General features: G+C 33.0%; 1 protein-coding gene across 5 annotated transcripts; it reads left to right on the forward strand.

The window, feature by feature from the left end:
• Positions 1-100: 100 nt before the first annotated feature.
• LOC130449548 (heparan-alpha-glucosaminide N-acetyltransferase) lies at positions 101-18,997 on the forward strand. 5 transcript variants are annotated; one of them, XM_056787439.1, is made up of 12 exons: positions 101-247; positions 2,855-3,211; positions 3,280-3,407; positions 4,827-4,994; positions 5,981-6,236; positions 8,647-8,809; positions 10,129-10,333; positions 11,851-12,024; positions 14,953-15,062; positions 16,140-16,306; positions 17,261-17,447; positions 18,653-18,997. In XM_056787439.1, exons 4-12 carry the CDS (start codon positions 4,845-4,847, stop codon positions 18,969-18,971), a joined length of 1,731 nt encoding a protein of 576 aa, XP_056643417.1. In that variant the 5' UTR covers positions 101-247; positions 2,855-3,211; positions 3,280-3,407; positions 4,827-4,844; the 3' UTR covers positions 18,972-18,997. The 5 variants fall into 5 exon arrangements, with proteins under 5 accessions (XP_056643417.1, XP_056643418.1, XP_056643415.1 ...); XM_056787440.1 differs by lacking the exon at positions 2,855-3,211 and having other exon boundaries at positions 138-247; XM_056787437.1 differs by lacking the exon at positions 101-247 and having other exon boundaries at positions 2,804-3,211.

Consider the following 18,997-nt stretch of genomic DNA (forward strand, 5'->3'; position numbering starts at 1 on the left):
TTCTATTTAATCCTCTACTCAAGTTACATTCAACTTTTCCACCCGTTCACGCCCTTATAGTGACCTTAATATAAAAAGCAGGAAAAATAATATAGGATGCATTCAGTTATTCACCTGCAGTTATATTTAACCCATGCAATACGGAGAGCGTTCCGGCTTTAATTTTAATTTTGACCATAGTGTTGATAAATGTTTATATCGTATATCCTGGAATGTGTATAATTAATATTATAGTTAAATAATCGAGGTAGGTTGACATAATTGAGGTTTTTATACATTTAAGAAAAAAATAGGCAATTCTTTTAAAATCATACAGTAGGAACCATTATTTTCTAATAATCGGGAAAAGTGTGAAAAAATAATTAAAGAGGACATGAATATACAGGGTGCTCGGGGACTTGATGCAAAAAATTCGGCGAATAAGTAGATAATATGAAAATAATGCTGTGATATAAAAAAATTTCTCATACGACCCCTCGTTTCTGAGTTATAGGCCTTTAAAGTTGCGAAAAAATGAGTTTTTTATGGATAATTACATATATCCATGAAGGGTGTTTGATGGAATAAATAATTCTACACAACTAATTGAACGTCAGGGGCGGCTCATGACCAATGGTTAACAATCTGTAACTTTTACAGGGACAATCAGTACAATTTAAAGATAGCAAAAATGCATTTTTCAATGATTTTTTAACAAAAAGGTTCAAATTAACTTTGTTTAACTCGACAAAATTTATGGTTTAGGACATATGTAGGTTTTTAGATCGTTGTACATGGCAAGGAAAGCGAAAATACTTACAGGAAGTATTAGAACTCAATCAAACATTTAAGAAAAAATGAGTTGTTTAGCTTACAACTTAGTGGGAAGTAGGCACATGCACATCTACACACTTCCGGAGTCCACGGAGGATATTTCTTTGAACTTGGAAGAGCATTCCAAAATTCTGCCTTATAGCGTGATAATGGAAGTTTATTCTATCGACCATTTCGCTCCTTGTGTTTATCAGTGTTACATGTACCAATCTTGTAAGATATACCCAAAAATAATGAATCCATTCAATTTAATTCAGGGAAACCTGGTGGAAATGCAAATGGATCTTCCCGACCAATCCACCTGTTAGGATAAAAGTTATTAAGATTATTTTTTATATCATTCAGGAAGTCGGAAGGGGTTCCATCGTGCATGAACCAAATGTTTAGAGAAATAGCAAATAACATGGATGGGAAGTATCGCGGGTTTTCTTTGATAATCTCGTCTCTGAACATTCTAAGTGATCTTTTTTCTGCCACGCTTTACAGAACAATGTGGAGAGGTGGGATATTTAGAATCACATCTAGTGCAGCTGTTGGGTAATATGTCATGGCTCCAATTGTACATAAGCAAGTAAGTCTGTTCTTTTGAGAGATTGTTCCTCGTGGTATTCAGACTAGTTCTAGTACCCCAAATCACTGCCTCATGGTCTCACAATTGCTATGTACATCCACCGTCATTTATTGTAAAAAAAACTTCAAGTCATCTGTTTAGAAGGGTGTTTAATAGTCTATTGGATACAATCTCTTTTTAGTGGTTCATCTTCACTTCGTCTAACAAAAATGTATTGATATTCCCGTACAAATACATAGATCGATTGGAATGTGGTCCAACTTAGTCCAGAATATTGTTACGAAATAATGGCATTTTTCTTTTAATTTTTCAATAATCTAATGGAGAACGTCTTTTCTTTTTGAAATTTTATAAGATTTGTAGCAGCTATTTTTTATAACGTGTTGGATTTTTACCTGATCGATTAAATATAATGTTTATATTACATTTAAAGTGATCTAAAATATCTAACAAGGTAATACCTTACACATTTTGTTTATTAGATCTATTTTTTGAGCTCTCCCACTAATATAAATACAACTATTACCTGTTATAAAACGTACAGGGATTTAAGTTTATGAACAAAAACAAAGGATTTAGAAATTTTGCTCCAGGACAATCTGTTTGCTAAGTTTAAACGGAGTGAATTGAGCACCTAGGACAATGCACGTATAGGCTGTCACTGACGAAAGCATCCAAAAAGTCCATAAAATAATTTCGGTCAACCGTAAAATGAAGTTGAATGAGATAGCTGAGATATTAGAGAACCATACTGAACATATTTATTATTTCAGTACGTGAGGAGCTCTGCTAGAAAAGAAACACGAGCACAAAATCGACCAAAAACAACAAGGCATTGATGATTCCGTGCAGTCTTTGGAACTGCTCAATGGTAATAATCCCGAATGTTTGCGTTGATTTGTTACAATGAATAAAACATGGACCTATCATTTCACATCGAAGTCCAATCAATAGCTGAGTAGATTTTACGTGATCAACCGACTCAAGTACGTGGAAAGAAGCCAAATTTGGCTGACAAAGAAAAAAGTGCTTTTTCATCAAGACAGTGCACCATCTCATAAATTAATGGAAACGTTGGCCAAATTGCATGACTTGGGTTTCCAATTGATACCGCATCCATCGTACTCTCCAGATCTGACCCCCAACGACTTTTTCCTGTTCTCAAGTCATATAAGGATGCTCACTGGATAGGAATTTTGCGCCGAGGAAGAGGTTATTGCCGGTACTGAGGCCTATATTGAAGCAAAAAACAAATCGTACTATAAGAGTAGTATTAAAAATTGTATCACCGCTATAATCGTTGTATCGCGCTGAAATGCAAAAATATTGAATAATAAAAAATATTCTTTCTATGCTATATTACGAACGTTCAGCTTATAGACAGTTAAAAAATAAAATATTCATTGTATGTCAGCTTATTTTAAAAATATTCTTCTCTTAAATGGTCTCCTTTTTATAATAAATTCAAAGATTTTAGAGCGAACTCTGCGTTACAAGTTTTGTAAAAGGTCAGCAATAGTGAAATTGACAAACCGGTCCTGAGTATACTTTACAAGCGTGTTGTAATATTATCTTTTTTGTATAAGCAGCTGGTGAGTGTATGAAAACAAAAGGTTCACAAGTACTTTTCACTAATCAAGGTAAAATAATTTTTATGTAAATAACACCACAAATCGTAGTGATAATCTATTTGAATGATAAAATTTGATCATAATAACTTTTGATAAATCGTGCAGCATAGAAATTTCGTAAACTACCAGTTCCAACTTTACAGTTGGCAATTTTATTAATACTGCAAAATTTTTGATGTCCTCCTTTTTACAACATGTGAGTAATAAAAGAATTGTTCCAAATTTGATATTAATTATAATTTGATTTCACTTTAATGATTTTAGACTATTAAACATCGATAGGTAAAACAAATACTATTAAAAACACAATGCACACGAAAAAAATCACCAATTTAGGTCAACGAAAGTCAAGTCAAAAGTTTGGATTTTCTGAGTGATTTTATTATTAGTTGGTAAGACAGTCTTTCTCGCCGTACCATATTTTATTTAGTTATTTATGCAACAAGTGCAAAAACTAAGTGTTTATTGCACGCGACGTGATTTGTCTAACGAGGTCGTTACGTCCACTATGACAACACTTCGAGTACAATAAACACTGTTTGCACGAGTTGCATACATTTTTTCTACGTTCATGAAAAAAATGTTTTTTATTTAGGTGTAGAAAATTAAAAAGCGTAATTTAAGAGCAAATTATTTAATAATTAACACTATCGGTTAACATTGAGAAAGTTAGGAATAATTTAACTTAAACATTATTTGTACCATTAATATTGAAAGTAAATGTACAGTTCTTGCAATTTTCAATATTAATATTTCTTAGTGAATTATTTTTTAATTCTACTCTTTGATTTGGTACTTCTCTAAAAGTACTGCACATTGTTATTTTCTTTATCTTGAAATATTTGTTTTGCAACATTAAGTTTGTTAGTAACTGATTGCTCTACGTATCCTTCCGCTACTATCGACGATTTCCATCCACCATGTCGTTTGAACTCTAGTATATCCGCTTCAGTATCTGCAAGAAGCAGGGCCGGATTAAGATTAATAAGGCCCGGGGCTAAAATAATGACGGGGCCCCATTAAGGAATTCGGAAACCCGGAAAAATTCACAAAATAATATCAATACGTTAGATTTGTGGTATCAACATATCAAAAAATACAGAATGATGGGGCCCTCTTGGACCTGGGGCCCGGGGCTATAGCCTCTACAAGCCTCTAGCTTAATCCGGCCCTGGTAAGAAGTGTTGCGGATGATCTCTTAAAGCAGTGACCCGTGTATTAGCAAACGTGTTTACACCAATAGCTTGGACAGTGCACTTTTCATTTCGGTAATTGATAAAAAAACATTTATGTGGAATATGACTGGGACGTAATTTCGTGTATTTACGGTATATATCGGTCGAATTTAATCCTTCTTCAACCTCACCTCAAATGACTTTTACAATTAATATTGAACCTACCTTTTCTATGTGTTTAATACTCAATTTTGGAGCTCATCTCTACGACATGCCCATACGATGCTAAATGTTGCAGTGAACTACAATTAATTTTTTCTAGAGCTGCAGAGTTGCAGTACATAATGAATATGATTGATAATAAAATCAAATCCGCAATTGTTTGAAACGTATTACAATTTCACAGAAAAAGGACTAAATATTTCGCTCATTTGAATATTTATGTTTGTCTTGATCACAAACCTCTGTACTATAATGACAGATGAGTGCAATAAATATTAATTACACAATATCAAATTATACACTAATATATTATTCAAAATTAATAAAAAATACGTGTGCTTATATATTTTCCGACTTCTCACTGTAGCTATTCACTGTATTTTACTATTATCCAAATCGATAATTCTACTTCAGTTTTAGGTAGATTCAAAAATGAAATGGTGTATGATTGATGACTACGACGTTGCCAACTTCAAAGGATATAATTTGTCGAGCTTAATTTTGGACCAATATTATTTAAACATAAATGTTAGTTACTATAAAAACATTTTTTTATATACTCTTAATAAGGATTGTTATGAGGTAATTAAAGTTCTAAAATTTATACATAATCATTTATACCAATAATAAGTTAAATGTTATTTATGCCTACTACTTTACTTTACTCACGAGTTTCATACAAAATTTTTTTGAGTGTATGAGTGGTTTTCTCGATTTAAAAATGGCGACATGTCGATTGATGACAAACGTCGCTCTGGACATCCATCCCGTATCGATGAAAATGTTGACAAACAATTGATCTGAAATCAGTGGAATATCTTGGAGCTCGATTCAGCAAGCAGGTGACTGGTTCTTCCACCATGACAACGCACCTGCACACTCAGCCATCACTGTTAGCCAGTTTTTGGTTAAAAATAACATGGTTCCGCTACCCCACGCACCTTACTCGCCTGACCTGGCTCCGTTCGACTTTTTCTTGTTTCCACGCATGAAAAGGGGCATGAAAGGACGGCGATTTGAAAACATTGAAGATATCAAGAAAAGAACGAGTCAGGAGCTTGCAGCCATCTCTAAAGATGATTTCAAACAATGTTTCGAACAGTGGAAGCACCACTGGGACAAATGTATTACTTGAAATGGAGAGTATATTGAAGGGGATAAGATCGTTTTGTACATGGGTGCTCCAGGTTGAAATATGAAGATTCCTTGGAACACTGAACCTGACCAGTGGTGCGGAGCTTCTTAGCCACGTTCGAGGATGAGGTTTCGAGAGAAAGGAGGAATTGAAGAAAGGGAATTTAACCCAAATTATCAGAATTTAGGTTAAATAGTTCTTATAGTAATGTTACTGAATAACAACACATTTTTTGATGGTTTGTTTTCTGGAATGGTATTGAAAATCGTCCAGGCTTCCACAATATTCTCAAGTCCATGGTGTGAATAATAATTACTTCATTCATTCATTCATACACCTAATTCTCGTATATTGATGCATATTCAATAATTGTTGTTTTAAAATATCCTAATACAGTGTCCTCCATAAATTGATAAAATATCTACAATTTTAGTGCCCCTATCTTATAACTGACTACTGTATAGATTTAAATGAAGAATGCAGCAAAGATCTAACGAAAAATATCTTTAATACACATATGACCTTCAGACTGACAACAGAACGAAAAGAGTATTTTCCCCAAGATCAAACTGAAAATGTAATATGTGATATCAATAACGAATTTGGACAATTTGGTGTATATAATGTAGAAGTTAACGAATCCGGATGTTTTGTAGATGTTTTGAAACAACCTGTAAATATATATACACGTAAGTTAATTTTTCGACCATTATTACATTAGATGCTTCCCAATTTATCAAGCACTTTGTACACGAAACCCATGGGCTCGATTCTCAAGAGCTTGACACTCAAAAATCTATTGGAACAAACTTCGATAAGTTTTTTGTCAAGTATCAAATTTTTCATGTCACAAATTAATTGTTTATTTGTAACCCAATCCGAAATACAAGATACTTGATTAGTTGAATATAAAATACGAATACTATAGAAGTACTTCCTTGAAACTCTACTTTTTTACTATATGTACCTTCTTAAGCCTTTTTATAGTCTTCTTCATTAAGTAATTATGCATATTCCTAATTTGTCTCAGAATCGAATAATATAAGAAAATTTTGTTTTAAGCAAACACAAATGTAAATCTAAATACATTGAAATGAAATTTAAATGAATGCCTAGAAAATGACAATTCTACTTGTGTTTAAGGGGGTCTAGTATCTTGAGCCGAAAAATTTTTTTTTCATATCTCATCAATAACATTTGTAGAAAATGTGTGCCAAAGGATTTTCCGATATTCGAAGTGGTTCACAATTAACGGCCTAGGCACCAAGCAGGTACACGGAGCGGCTGCTCCAAAAGCCTAGCGGCGCTGACCATTGTATTGATATCCCTAAATCTAACTGCTACCTGTACCTTTTGTAAATTGGGCCCAAAGCTATAAAGCCAATTTATGAGGATTTTTCCAAAGTAGAATTGTTAAGCAGATGCTTGGGAGCGGAAACTCAAATTGATAACGAGTCGCTCAATCGTTAATCTGGATATCTGCTCCGAAGCACTCCATTCTGGGCCAAAAGTGGTTGAAATCGCCACTTTTCTTGCTGCCATAATCTTCAAAGAAGGATTCAAATCTATTCTGAAGACCTTGGAAACCATGAGAGTGAAAATTGGTCCACAAGCCAAAGAAGGTTCAACAGCGCGGTAGCTCTCGGATTGACCGTTCAGAAAGGCGTACGACTAATGTTGTAAAACGGGCCCGAATCGCGAAAAGGGGAATGGAGCAGCTCTGCGTGACTTCCAAGAAGAAGAGGGAGGCCTATTGTATGGTCCAGGCGTAACAGATTGACCGAGAGATTAAATTTTTAGTATAAATCACAAGCGCGAACTTTCAAACGCGTTTTTCTCAAAACACCATTTTCCGAAACAGTGACCACGATATTTCAAAAACTTCTGGAGTGATTTTGTTCAAATTTATCCAGCATTTTTGATATATTATAAGCCAGCCATTGAACTAGAATTACCATGATTACAAAAATTAGTAAAAAATAGAATTAAATTTCAAAAGTATATAAAAAAGTCTATTTTTGTGATTTAGATTTCACTGTAGCTCAATCGTTGGATTAAAACGCCGTTTAGTTTTTTGATTTCAAATAAGCAAAACAGCCCAAATCTATAATTTAGAAAACGAGTATATACAGATTGAGTTTTATGTATGAACGCCTCGTGATTATGGTGGTATTTACATTGTTGTCAGATATTTTCTTTTTCCGGAAAAATAATGAACTTTGTTATTTCAAATCGCTCTTCGAAATCCTTAAGAAATACTTATGATTTTTCATTTAATGTTCCCTATACCTAAAATACTTTTAGGTGGCTAAAATAACAAATTTGACGTTTCAATAAAGTTTTAATAATTTATATCCTAACCGAAATCTCATAACAGGATCTACTGTCAGTAGTGAGTAGTCAGTAAATTAGTAAAAAAGTTTAACGAAACTTGTTCAGTAAAAGATTTATCTAAATCAGGGCGCAGAAAACTGAAAACAAATCTTTAAATGTTTGTGCCCTGTTAAAAGACGATCCAATTTTTTTAAGTAATGTTGTTAATAACATTTGCAAGACTTATTTTTACGTTATTTTAACAATGAGGCGCCCGTTAAGAACGACACAATCCTTTGTTATTCTTTACTTTTATGGTATTTTTTGCTCGTTCAAGTAATAATAGAATTATTGTACCTATTGGATGAAAAAGTCATTTAACAATACAGGTTTGATATGGTATTGATATATTTTTTTGATAATCGATCCGTGATATGTGGGTGGTTATTAATGATCAGTACTTTTTCAATCCGGTGGGCCATTGTTGCCATTTTTATAGATTTTGCAAAGTTCTATCTGCATCATCATATATCAGCTTGTAGGATTTGCTATTTTGAATATAAGTAATTGTTGTGGATTTGTGTCCTCTTCTAATATTAGATTATTCTTTATTTTTGAGATCTGATCGATCTTTCCAAATCTCTTAACAATAATTTTATTAATCTGTTATTAAAATTACGTCTCAAAATAATTACAAGTGGTGCTACAACGTCCTATTTTTTATTTATAGTGCTTTTACGTTTCATTCATTTTATCATACTATTTGTATCTATTAAATTTTTTTAGCAATACTTACAGTTACTTTGATATGGATTGCCGTATTACTAATGATATTTGGAGCTACAAAAATTTGGAAAAAGTTGATCTCAAAAGAGGAATCTACGGAGGAAACTCATGACGGTGTTAATAAAAGAAAACAACGAATTTTATCTTTGGACACTTTTAGGGGGTATGTATGACAATTAACACATGTAAGGTCGACCTGTGAAGGACGAGCCTAAATCTTTTAGACTCTTCTCTTTCTGTTTTTAAATAATGTGTTCCTTTGGAATGAAAATTCCGGTATCGTATAACTTTCTACTATTCTTTCCTCGCTCATTCTACTTATGTATTCGTCCCATTCGCGCTTCCTGCTCAGTATCCATTCATTAATATTTTCCACTCGGCATTTTTGCGTTATGTTTTTTCGTAGGACTTTTATTTTGGTTGTTTCCAGGAGCATGTTTGTTTTTTATCGGTCTGATTACAGTTGTAGGCTCTTGACTTGGCCTCATTTGTTTTTCCATATAGGGATGGGTGCTATTATTACTATATTCCACTCCCCTGGAATTGCTTGTGTATTTTACACTGATAGTAATTTCTATTTAATGATTCCATACCAAATTTTTCTAAGTACTTCCTACATCTGTTCCTATTTTTAGTTTTTCTGTCGTCATCATTACATCGCTCGTCTTAATTTTTGTTCCTGACTCTTCTTGTATTGCGTGTGCTCCTTTTATAATGCCGTCTTCTGTTTCTGATTGTTCCTCATTTCTTTCGTCTTCAATATGTTTCGCTGTTATTAGATCTTCGAAGTGTTGGTTCCATCCGTCTAATATTTCATTTTCTTCAGTTATAATATTACAATTTGTAGTTTTTCTTCTTCTTTTCTGTAAACTTTTTCTTACGAATTTGCTTTAACTTTTTTTACTAGGTTTTTTACTTTGTCTCTCTGTTCTTTGGATATTTCATAATCTTCATCATCTTTGTTATTGCTGAGGTATTTCACGCATCATCTTTTTTTTAGCTTCTTTAGTGCGCTTATTTAAACCAGAAAGACATTCGTTTTTACTGGTCACCACGCGTATGTATCCATGAATGTCTTTGGTTAGGTTAGGTTAGGTTAGAATGTTGGTTGAAGGTGTTACCAACTACCATGTTATTAAATTTACAAAAGTCTATAATTTTCTGGGTTTTATGGTACTTATCCGAACTTTCCGATGCCTCCATTCTCTTTTTGTGAATGTAGTAATATAATAAGTGGGATATTAGATTTTATCTTAAATATATTTGACTATATTGGAATTTTTAATAAACTCTTCATAATTTTTAAAAATGATATTATTCGCACATAGCGTATTGGTGTAGTACGTCTATTTGGAACAAAAACATAGACCCGAAGCAACTACTGGTTTCACCAAATTGGAATTTTTGCGATTAAGGTTTATATACGAAATTTTCCAGACCAATTTAGTTAGATTATTACAGAGACACTATTTTCTTTTGTAGATTGACTGTAATAATAATGATCTTTGTCAACTATGGTCAAGGGGGTTATACAACAATAGAACATGCACGTTGGAATGGACTACACGTTGCAGATTTAGTGTTTCCGTCCTTTTTATGGATCATGGGGGCATGTATACCGATAGGAATGATATCTAATTTCAAAAAATCAATTTCAAATAAAAAAATCATATTAAACATATTAAAGGTGAGCTTTTGAATGGATAGTACATATTGATTTTATTATACAAGTAACATGGTCGAATACAAAGAAAGCATGAATCAAAATTGTGGCTCATTATCTTACACTTACGAGGATATAGTGAAAAATTCTTAGCCTACTATAGAGCAAAAACAACATATCAATGTCAAAATATTTTATTACTCAACGTCTCTAGACCTTTCAAGAGAAATGTTTCTTCTTGCTCTGCAAACCAGACCCCCACACCTTTTATTACCTCCTCGTTGGAAGAAAGTTTCGTTCGTATGAAATATTCAGTGCTTCAGATATCCGTTTTAGCCCAATTTGACGATCAAAATTGCCTTGAATTTTGATTTGGTCTCTCTGTCCTCACTAAAGCGCTTACACCACTTAAAAAACACGTTCGTTTCAAACCGCTATTGCACAAATACTATAATAGTGACCGAAACGTGTTTTGGGATGTCCATAGACAACATATCTAGATACTCAACACACTACTTGTTTTTTACCCCAGCCGTCTAGAGCGCCCTCTATTTAACTTTTAAGTATAAAAAATAAAATACATTTTTTCTATGATTTAATAATATGTTTAATAATCAATTAAAAATAATCAACGTTGACAAACATTCGTTTTGGCTTGCAGAAGGATACAAAATGCTTCTTCTTCGCATATTTTTTCCTGTCAATTATTAGTACTGAGTAAAATGCCATTTATACAAATTTTAATTTTAAACCCTTTCAGAGATGAAAATACAGTCATTAAAAACATAATGAAAGTTATCATTTTTTCACTGTCTTGGTGCTGGTACCTATGATAAGTTGTTAATGGTGTATACTTTGGTAACAATCTTTTCCGAATGAAAATGTATCAATAACCAGTGCCCGGATTTAGGATACTTGGTACCCAGGCCAAATTAACCTGAGCGGCACCCGCCCTGGCCGCCCATTAGGTGGAAAAAATAAAATAAAATAAAACATATAGAGGGAAGTTAGCAATTATATTGTAACTTTTAATTTCACGATTTTGGAATTAAAAATGAATGTATGACGTTTATTTTAATTTTACTTTTTAAAATTGGTACAACATACATAGCATAACATAAATGAAACGAGATGCAACGATTGCTCAATTTGAATTTGAATAAATAATTTTGGTTTCCAAATTGGGCTAAAATCTCCAAACATCTCTAAAAACAATAATTTCTATATCTATAGAAAATTGATAAAATTATTATAACTTGCAGTTTTGCAGTTAAATTATTAAATAAAATTATTATAATTAGATTGTATTGTTTATATACAAAAGAAATGTATTTGATTTACATTTGCGGTGATTATAAATTTTAGAGAATAAAAATTAAATTTCTTTACTTTCCTCACTAAAAAGGCGGCGCCTACTCAGCCTAGTGGTAAATCTGGCACTGACAAAAAGTAAAACATAAACTACAACAAATTTGTTTGTGGATTATTTTGACTAGATATTGATAAACTAATTTTCAGTGATTATTTTGTTACTTTTGTAGAGATCAATAAAATTATTCTGTTTAGGAATATTTTTGAATGGCGGTTCCGATTTAAATTATCTCAGAATATTAGGAGTTCTGCAAAGACTGGGCATATGTTATTTTGCGACGTCGATAATTTGTTTGTATTTAACGGACAGAGAAGATGAAGTCAAAGAAGAACAAAATTGGCTGGTAAATACATTTTTTTATATAATTCTCCCTTCTTATCTTTTTTAACATACCTAGAGTGAAGCTTTTGCCCCTCTCCTGACCTATTTATTAATCAAAACAAATATTTATGATTATCAAACCTGTTATGTATATACTCACAATAGTCTACACATGTCGAAACTTGCCTAAAATAGGATCTCAATATGCTCAGATGGGGAGTAGAAAAAGATGATTGATATTTAGGAAAAATCATATTAAGTGAAAAAATCAAAGAAAGGAAATAACAAGATATTGTAATATTCGGAAAATAAGATAAATCGTAGAAATAAAAAATTATTTATCAAGAAACTCATACGTCTACTAGACTCGAAGAACCAGATCTGGCCACCAGCGGCTTTTTCTTATTTCACTTGCAGCAGCGAGTTTTTCATCGGAAGAGGACGTTATCCCATACCGATATCGGTCAAAAATTTTGGGCCACCCTATAGTTTGTGTAATACACAACAAATAAAAACAATATAATCAATTTTAATATTAATATTTTAGAGGATGTATGTAGTAGATGAGATTATAGTAAAAATAAAACTACAGACTGTAATTGTTACAAATTTAATTTAAATTTTTGATTTGATGTAACCCTTTTTTGCTTTTATTATTTCGGTGCTCAATTTAGTGACGACCAAATCATGACTTTAAGTATATTCTTCCTTCTTTTAAATAGTATTTGCACAGCTTCAAGAAATGGTTGAATATAAACTTTCTGCCGATCAGGCGCTGGCCAGAACGTATTATATTTTCTTTATTATATTATTATTATTATATTATCTTTTCTGTATTATCTTAAAAGAGTTTTCTTCACTGCCACCCTTCCAAAAAGGCCAGCTTCTCTCAATTTCCTTTTCACTGTACTCAAGTAGTAGAAGGCAGATCCCAAGATTCTTTGATCTGGGCTGCTATCTCGGGACCAATAAGTCATACTCATCAATACGTTCATCTTCAATGATTGTTGTTTTTCGAGGCCACCCTAAACGTTATCTATCGCCAAATCCACTGGTGGATGTATAATTTTTCACGTTTGTCTCCGATACTTCATAGTATTTTTAATTCGGCGGCAATTGTACTGTTACTTTTGTGTAAACTATGAAGAGTTGCGATTAATGTACGAGTTTCAACCAATAGTTTCTATCTTTTAGACATTTTAAGAACTTACAAGTCAGAATTTGCGAGAGCGAGAACAATTCGTATTTGAACTTCATAAAAAGGTGTCTTGCTCCAAAAAGTATAAACACAGCGTTCTTGTGTATCACAGAGCTAATTGAGACTAAACTACAATCATAAACATCGAAGAAATTATTCACGGTTAAAAAATAATAAACAAATCAGCCGGCACTTGCAAGTTTTAACTTGTCGCACTCACCGACATAATATAAACATACGCTCGTATAAAATAAACAAATAGCGGACACTATTATTTCTTATTTGTAAGACACTGTTTCGACCTTTGCTTGAAAATATGAAAGAGAAAATTATTAAAGTGTACCAATTTGAAATTTGATTAATGGATTAAAGATTATGACAGATAGTATATATAGTCAAGAAAAGAAACTATTTTGAAAAATAAAAAATATTATGGAAAAATTTCATGTTTCTTTGCTAGTTAGGAAACTTTTCAGACCACCCTCGTACTAGTAGTAGTTTTTATTCTGTGGATATGTGCTCTCATATTGGGTATAGTACCCCGATAAAATCTACAGCAGTCATGTTAAAGATACGGTGCGCGGGACACTTCCGTCCCCTCGGCTATATCAATAAGACCCACGATCACAATGTGTCTCAGAAAGAAGAATCATGTTTTTTAGAGCTTTTAGACTTGATTCGAATCCTCTACGGATATTTTAAATACTCGAACTCTCAAGTCAACGGATGTTTATAAGTAATTTCAAGGGCAGCGCGTGCCTAGACAAGTAAGAGAGAAAGACAGCATCGCAATCTCTTAGCAGCAAGCTGATATATCCTGATATTTTTGTCGAGAACGATAGAATCTTCCATGCGCTTCGAGTCTAGACTAGAATCTTCCTTAACCATATAAAATGAGTGTGTCGGCGCGACGCGAGTCAGTTGAGTCGAGTAATCGAAGCGATGCGTTTGGAGAAGGATTTTAATTGTACTGAAAAAATAAGAATGACACTTTTTCATCTTTAAAATCTAAACTTTAAGGTCAATAATCGATGTTTACTAAAGCTAATACAGAGAGTGAAGATGCCCTGAAATCGCGAAAAGATCAAAACCTTTCACTGATGGTGATTTTATTAAATACTGTATGTTGAAAGTTGCCGATGTTTCATTTCCATCTCAAAAGTCAATAATTCAAAATATCTCGCTCTCAAGAAACACTGTTGCTTTAAGAATAAATGATTTATTTTAAAATTTTTTCTTCAACTGAAGGAGAAAATTGAGCAATTTTTCACTGGCTGTTGACAAATTCAAAATTTAATATATGGCAATATCTGCAAAATTGACTTTGACGGTGGTAGTGGTAATGTCAAACGACGTGCAATATTAATCTCAATATTTTGGCTTTTGAACAAATTGCGAGCAATTTCTTGCAAATTGTCTTGCACCATGTCTGCCTTTAGGACATTGCTCGTATAAGAGAAAATTTTGGCGGGAAGAGAAGCACTACGACATCTTTTTAGACTGGATCACCCAAAATTTCTCAGATACTGTTCAGCCAAACCAAGCTATACCTTATTAGTAATTTGTTCACAAGACACTGTCGTGTAAGAGATCCTCTAATGAGATTATGTCTTGCTGAAATACCAATTATCATTTAAATTTCTTTTCTCTCTGATCTTAGTATTCTAACAAAGCAATTTTTTAATTATACTAATTGATGCGATTTCGATTCTTACTGAAATATACTCTTATCAGATAATATTTTCATTTTAGAGACATATAAAGGACTTAACGAAATTGTATAGAGGATGGTTGGCAGTTATTGGAATTTTAATTTTACACACCGTTCTGATTTTCTCGATATCCGCTCCGAATTGTCCAAGGTACGAATACATAAAATGGTGTTTTTTTTTAAGTTCCATAGGTCATGAATACGCTAATTATTCCAAGTTGATTTTATCACCAAAATATTAGCAGTCATATTTAACCAATTCTCATAACGAAACAATAACTTTTCTACATCATGTACAAAGAAGTCTACCGCCAGAGAGATCATGTAAGTCATTACAGCGTATCGTAGCGAAGTGTGGTCTACATAACCACGTCTTTTTAATAGGTGTGATAATCCCTGGGTGCTAAATTTTTTTCTACAAGAAAAATGAAATAGATCCTGAAAATCGCAAGTTAAAATTTAAATATTTAAAGGTATCTCCAAATTTTTCAGTTTCCAAGACTCCATATCTTTTCGGACTACTTCAGAACATGAATATCAACGAACTTGATATTTATTTCTTAAATTTGACATACTACATACAACTTCTAGCTCATAAATAATTTTCAATTCCTCTAAATAAATTTTATCTGATTTCCAGAAATGAGGATGTAGTTTAAAAAAGAAATCGTAAAGTTTTAGTTACTCGAAAAAATTTTGAAGCAAGTTGAAGTAACTTCTTTTAAAGTTTTTTTTTCCAGCAAAGTATAAGATCCAACTTTATTACCAGTATTACTTGCAGTCTTATTGAATCCCATCAACATTATTTAACTCTCAAGATTCCATTTTTTGATTAAATTGTCAATACCACTTGACTGACTTGAATCTGTTGACTCCTCAATTAATACGACACAAGTACTTTTGAAAGTGTCCATTGATATTCATGTTCAGAAGTTGCTCGAAAAGAAAGAAAGTACTTATAGAAAAAAAAAAATTAAATAATGAGAACAATAATTTAAAAAAATCGATGTTTGATGATATTTTAGTACGAATTTCGAAAAAAAAATTATTTTTCCGGGTTCACATTGTATGTTTGAAGAGCTAATACCTTCTTCATTTTTCATGACCTATGGCTCTTTTAGCAACTTGTATTCGGAAATTTCCGTGATTAAGTGAATTAGAATTGAAGTTTGACCAATTAAGCTTCGACACCTGGGCTAAATTAATTTACTCTGCTGTATATTTTTAGGGGGTATATGGGTCCAGGTGGCCTGCATAAAAATCGATCTTATGTAAATTGTACTGGAGGTGCAACAGGATATATAGATGGTCTAATCCTAGGTAATCATAGATATCAATATCCTACAATTTATGGTACCTATGAAGCTAAACCGTTTGATCCCGAAGGCTTAGTAGGTACGTAGATGCATATGTATATAAATATAAATATTTTATTTTGAAATCACATTTCCAACCATATAGGATCCCCCAAAAGCTGTTGAACAAATCAAATAAACAATTTTTAAAATTAACAACTAAAGCGTAGCCGATGGGATGGTTTTGGGGGTTCAACCGTTGCACAAAGCGAAACTTGCGCTTTTAATTGAGATGGATGAAGTGTTACCCCTAGTTGTCATATTCGGAATATAAAAGTGGAGCATACTGCAGAGTTTGCGTGATAATGGGATGTTCACTTGATGAAGGTAAAGGCGGTCATCAAAGGATCGGCCAGCTGGTAACTGAACCTTTTTGTAAATGAAAAAATGCCCTAGAAATATTTGAAGCTTATGCCTAATCGGAAGACCACAAGCGAAATTCAGAACTGGCAGATAACTTTCTAAAAGTAATGTCTTCGCAGGCTTTTTCTGCCATTGGACAGCGGCAAACAATGCATCTCCTTGAGAGGTAAAATCGATTCGGGTCGCATACAACCACTGCAGAATTATGGTAATTTTAAAGCCCTGTTGCGGTTTGTGGCTGAGTCTGGAGATAAAGATCTGGCTGAACATTTAAATACTTCACAGAGGAATGCACTGTACACAAACCCTTAGATACAAAATTAAATAATTGACATTTGTGGTGAATTAAAACAACATAAAATAATTGAAGAAGTAAAGAAAGCCAAACTATTTGCGATTCTGGCTGACGAAACCACCGACATTGGACGTGTCTCGACAAGTCTCGTTATGTATGCTTTTACAGATAATAAACACCATAGACTTAAAGAGATGCTGTTTGAGTACATTCCAACCTTCGATGTTTCAGGTCTCGCAAATCTTAAAAATTACAGCTCTGAAAAAGCATGGACTTGGGCTTTTTTGATAGTAGTTTTGTGAATCCTTAAAAATACAATATGAAACTATTTTTCAGGCTGCTTAACTTCAATTTTCCAAACCTTTATTGGAGTTCAGGCAGGTATTACATTAATAATGTATAAATCTCACTCGGAACGATTGATTAGATGGTTATCGTGGGCGGTAATAACTGGTATGTTTGGAGGAATTCTCAGTGGATTTTCGAAGGAAAACGGTATAATACCGGTAAACAAAAATTTGTGGTAAATATTTTAATTTAGAAAAAATATATAAATTTTATGACCTCAAGTCATTTCTGTTTGTTTGCATGTTACTAGGTTTATCTTGCTATTGACTATAGTTTGATCAATTAAAAAAATTAATAGTAATCCGATTTAGGATATGTCTATTTCATAAAAGAGAATTATCATGCCTTCATGGCGCAGTGATATGTAATTAGGTCTCTGGAGTAGAAAGTTTTAAGTATTAATACCTTCACAAAGCAAAAAAACTCAATATAAAGCCCATCAAGTTTAAACAGCGAGTGACTAAGGAAGGCCAAACTGGTGTGTTCTTGGCTTGCACTGGAGTAGAAAAAGTGTTATATGAACTGGTGAGTGTTGACCGCAAAGAATGAGTGCCCGGTTACAATGGGAACGAGGAGGTATATTAGCTCGCCAGACTAGCATCACCAAAACCACTAGTGGACCCAGAACAGAACTATCTGGTGCGCCTTCTGTCTTACGTGCGTACATTATGACGGATGACTGGTTATTTAACCGGACACAGTCATCGGAGATACTATCTCCAAGCTATAAGCATCACTAACATTTTCAAGGATATCCATTGCATTTCAAGTGAGATGCGATGAACCTATCAAGAGGTTCATGTGCTCAACGGTAATTTTTAGAAGATGACTGAGGATAACTTCCATTTCAATGTTTTCGTTTTCAATAATTCACGTATAAATTAATTAGCCATTCTAAGCTGGTTGACGTCAAAATGGCGGCGGTGGGGTAAACAAATGTGTTTCTCATTTATATCCGTGTTAGTTTTTTTTGATTTTTTTCGCCAGTGATAATTGTTTTGTATTAGATTATTCTGTAGATATTTTTCAGTTGAATTAACTGTATTGAAATAATTTTTTAGACATTAATTTCCACTGTTCAAGTTTATCAAACATGATAACCCACTTAATGCTTTAGATGGAATTAACCCAAATTCATGAGATAAAAATGGTTTTAGTCAGAATCTTGCTCATTTTCCACAAATTTTCAGTGTAATGGCTTTACAGATTATATTTACCCCTTACCTACACTAAGCGCAATTATGCATAAGTTGACAAATCATTCAAAAACTTACGACAAAAATATTTGTTTTACCCACGGTGGTCATTTTTAAATGGGTTCAGTTTAGATGGGTTCATTTTAACAATTCGTTGAATTGCTCAATAACATTTTTTTTTCAGGTCCTTATCTTTTGTTATGACAACTTCATGCTTTTCATTTTTGATGTTAAGTATATGTTACATATTAGTTGATTCGTTGAAGTGGTGGCATGGTAAACCCTTTATATTTGCTGGTCAAAATGCAATTCTGTTATATATTGGACATGAATTATTGGATGGACATTTTCCAGTTAGATGGTACATTCACAACTCGAGCAATTTGACCGAGGAACCTCGAAGAACTCATTTTTTAGCCTTATTATCCGACACATGGGCCACAGGATTTTGGATTCTGATTGCTTACTATTTGTATAAAATCAAATATTTTTTCACTATTTAATCTTTAATATTATATTCTCAAGAAAC

This window comes from Diorhabda sublineata, chromosome 10 (assembly GCF_026230105.1).
Source record: "Diorhabda sublineata isolate icDioSubl1.1 chromosome 10, icDioSubl1.1, whole genome shotgun sequence".
In the NCBI taxonomy this organism is placed as follows: Eukaryota; Metazoa; Arthropoda; class Insecta; order Coleoptera; family Chrysomelidae; genus Diorhabda; species Diorhabda sublineata.

What these genes read in the sequence shown, in the direction of transcription:
- LOC130449548 (XM_056787439.1), top strand. Translation starts at nt 4,845, where the DNA reads ATGAAATGGTGTATGATTGATGACTACGACGTTGCCAACTTCAAAGGA. An exon ending in TCATATTAAACATATTAAAG is followed by an intron (nt 10,334 to 11,850) that starts GTGAGCTTTTGA and finishes TTACTTTTGTAG; the next exon opens with AGATCAATAAAATTATTCTG. An exon ending in TGATCCCGAAGGCTTAGTAG is followed by an intron (nt 16,307 to 17,260) that starts GTACGTAGATGC and finishes ACTATTTTTCAG; the next exon opens with GCTGCTTAACTTCAATTTTC.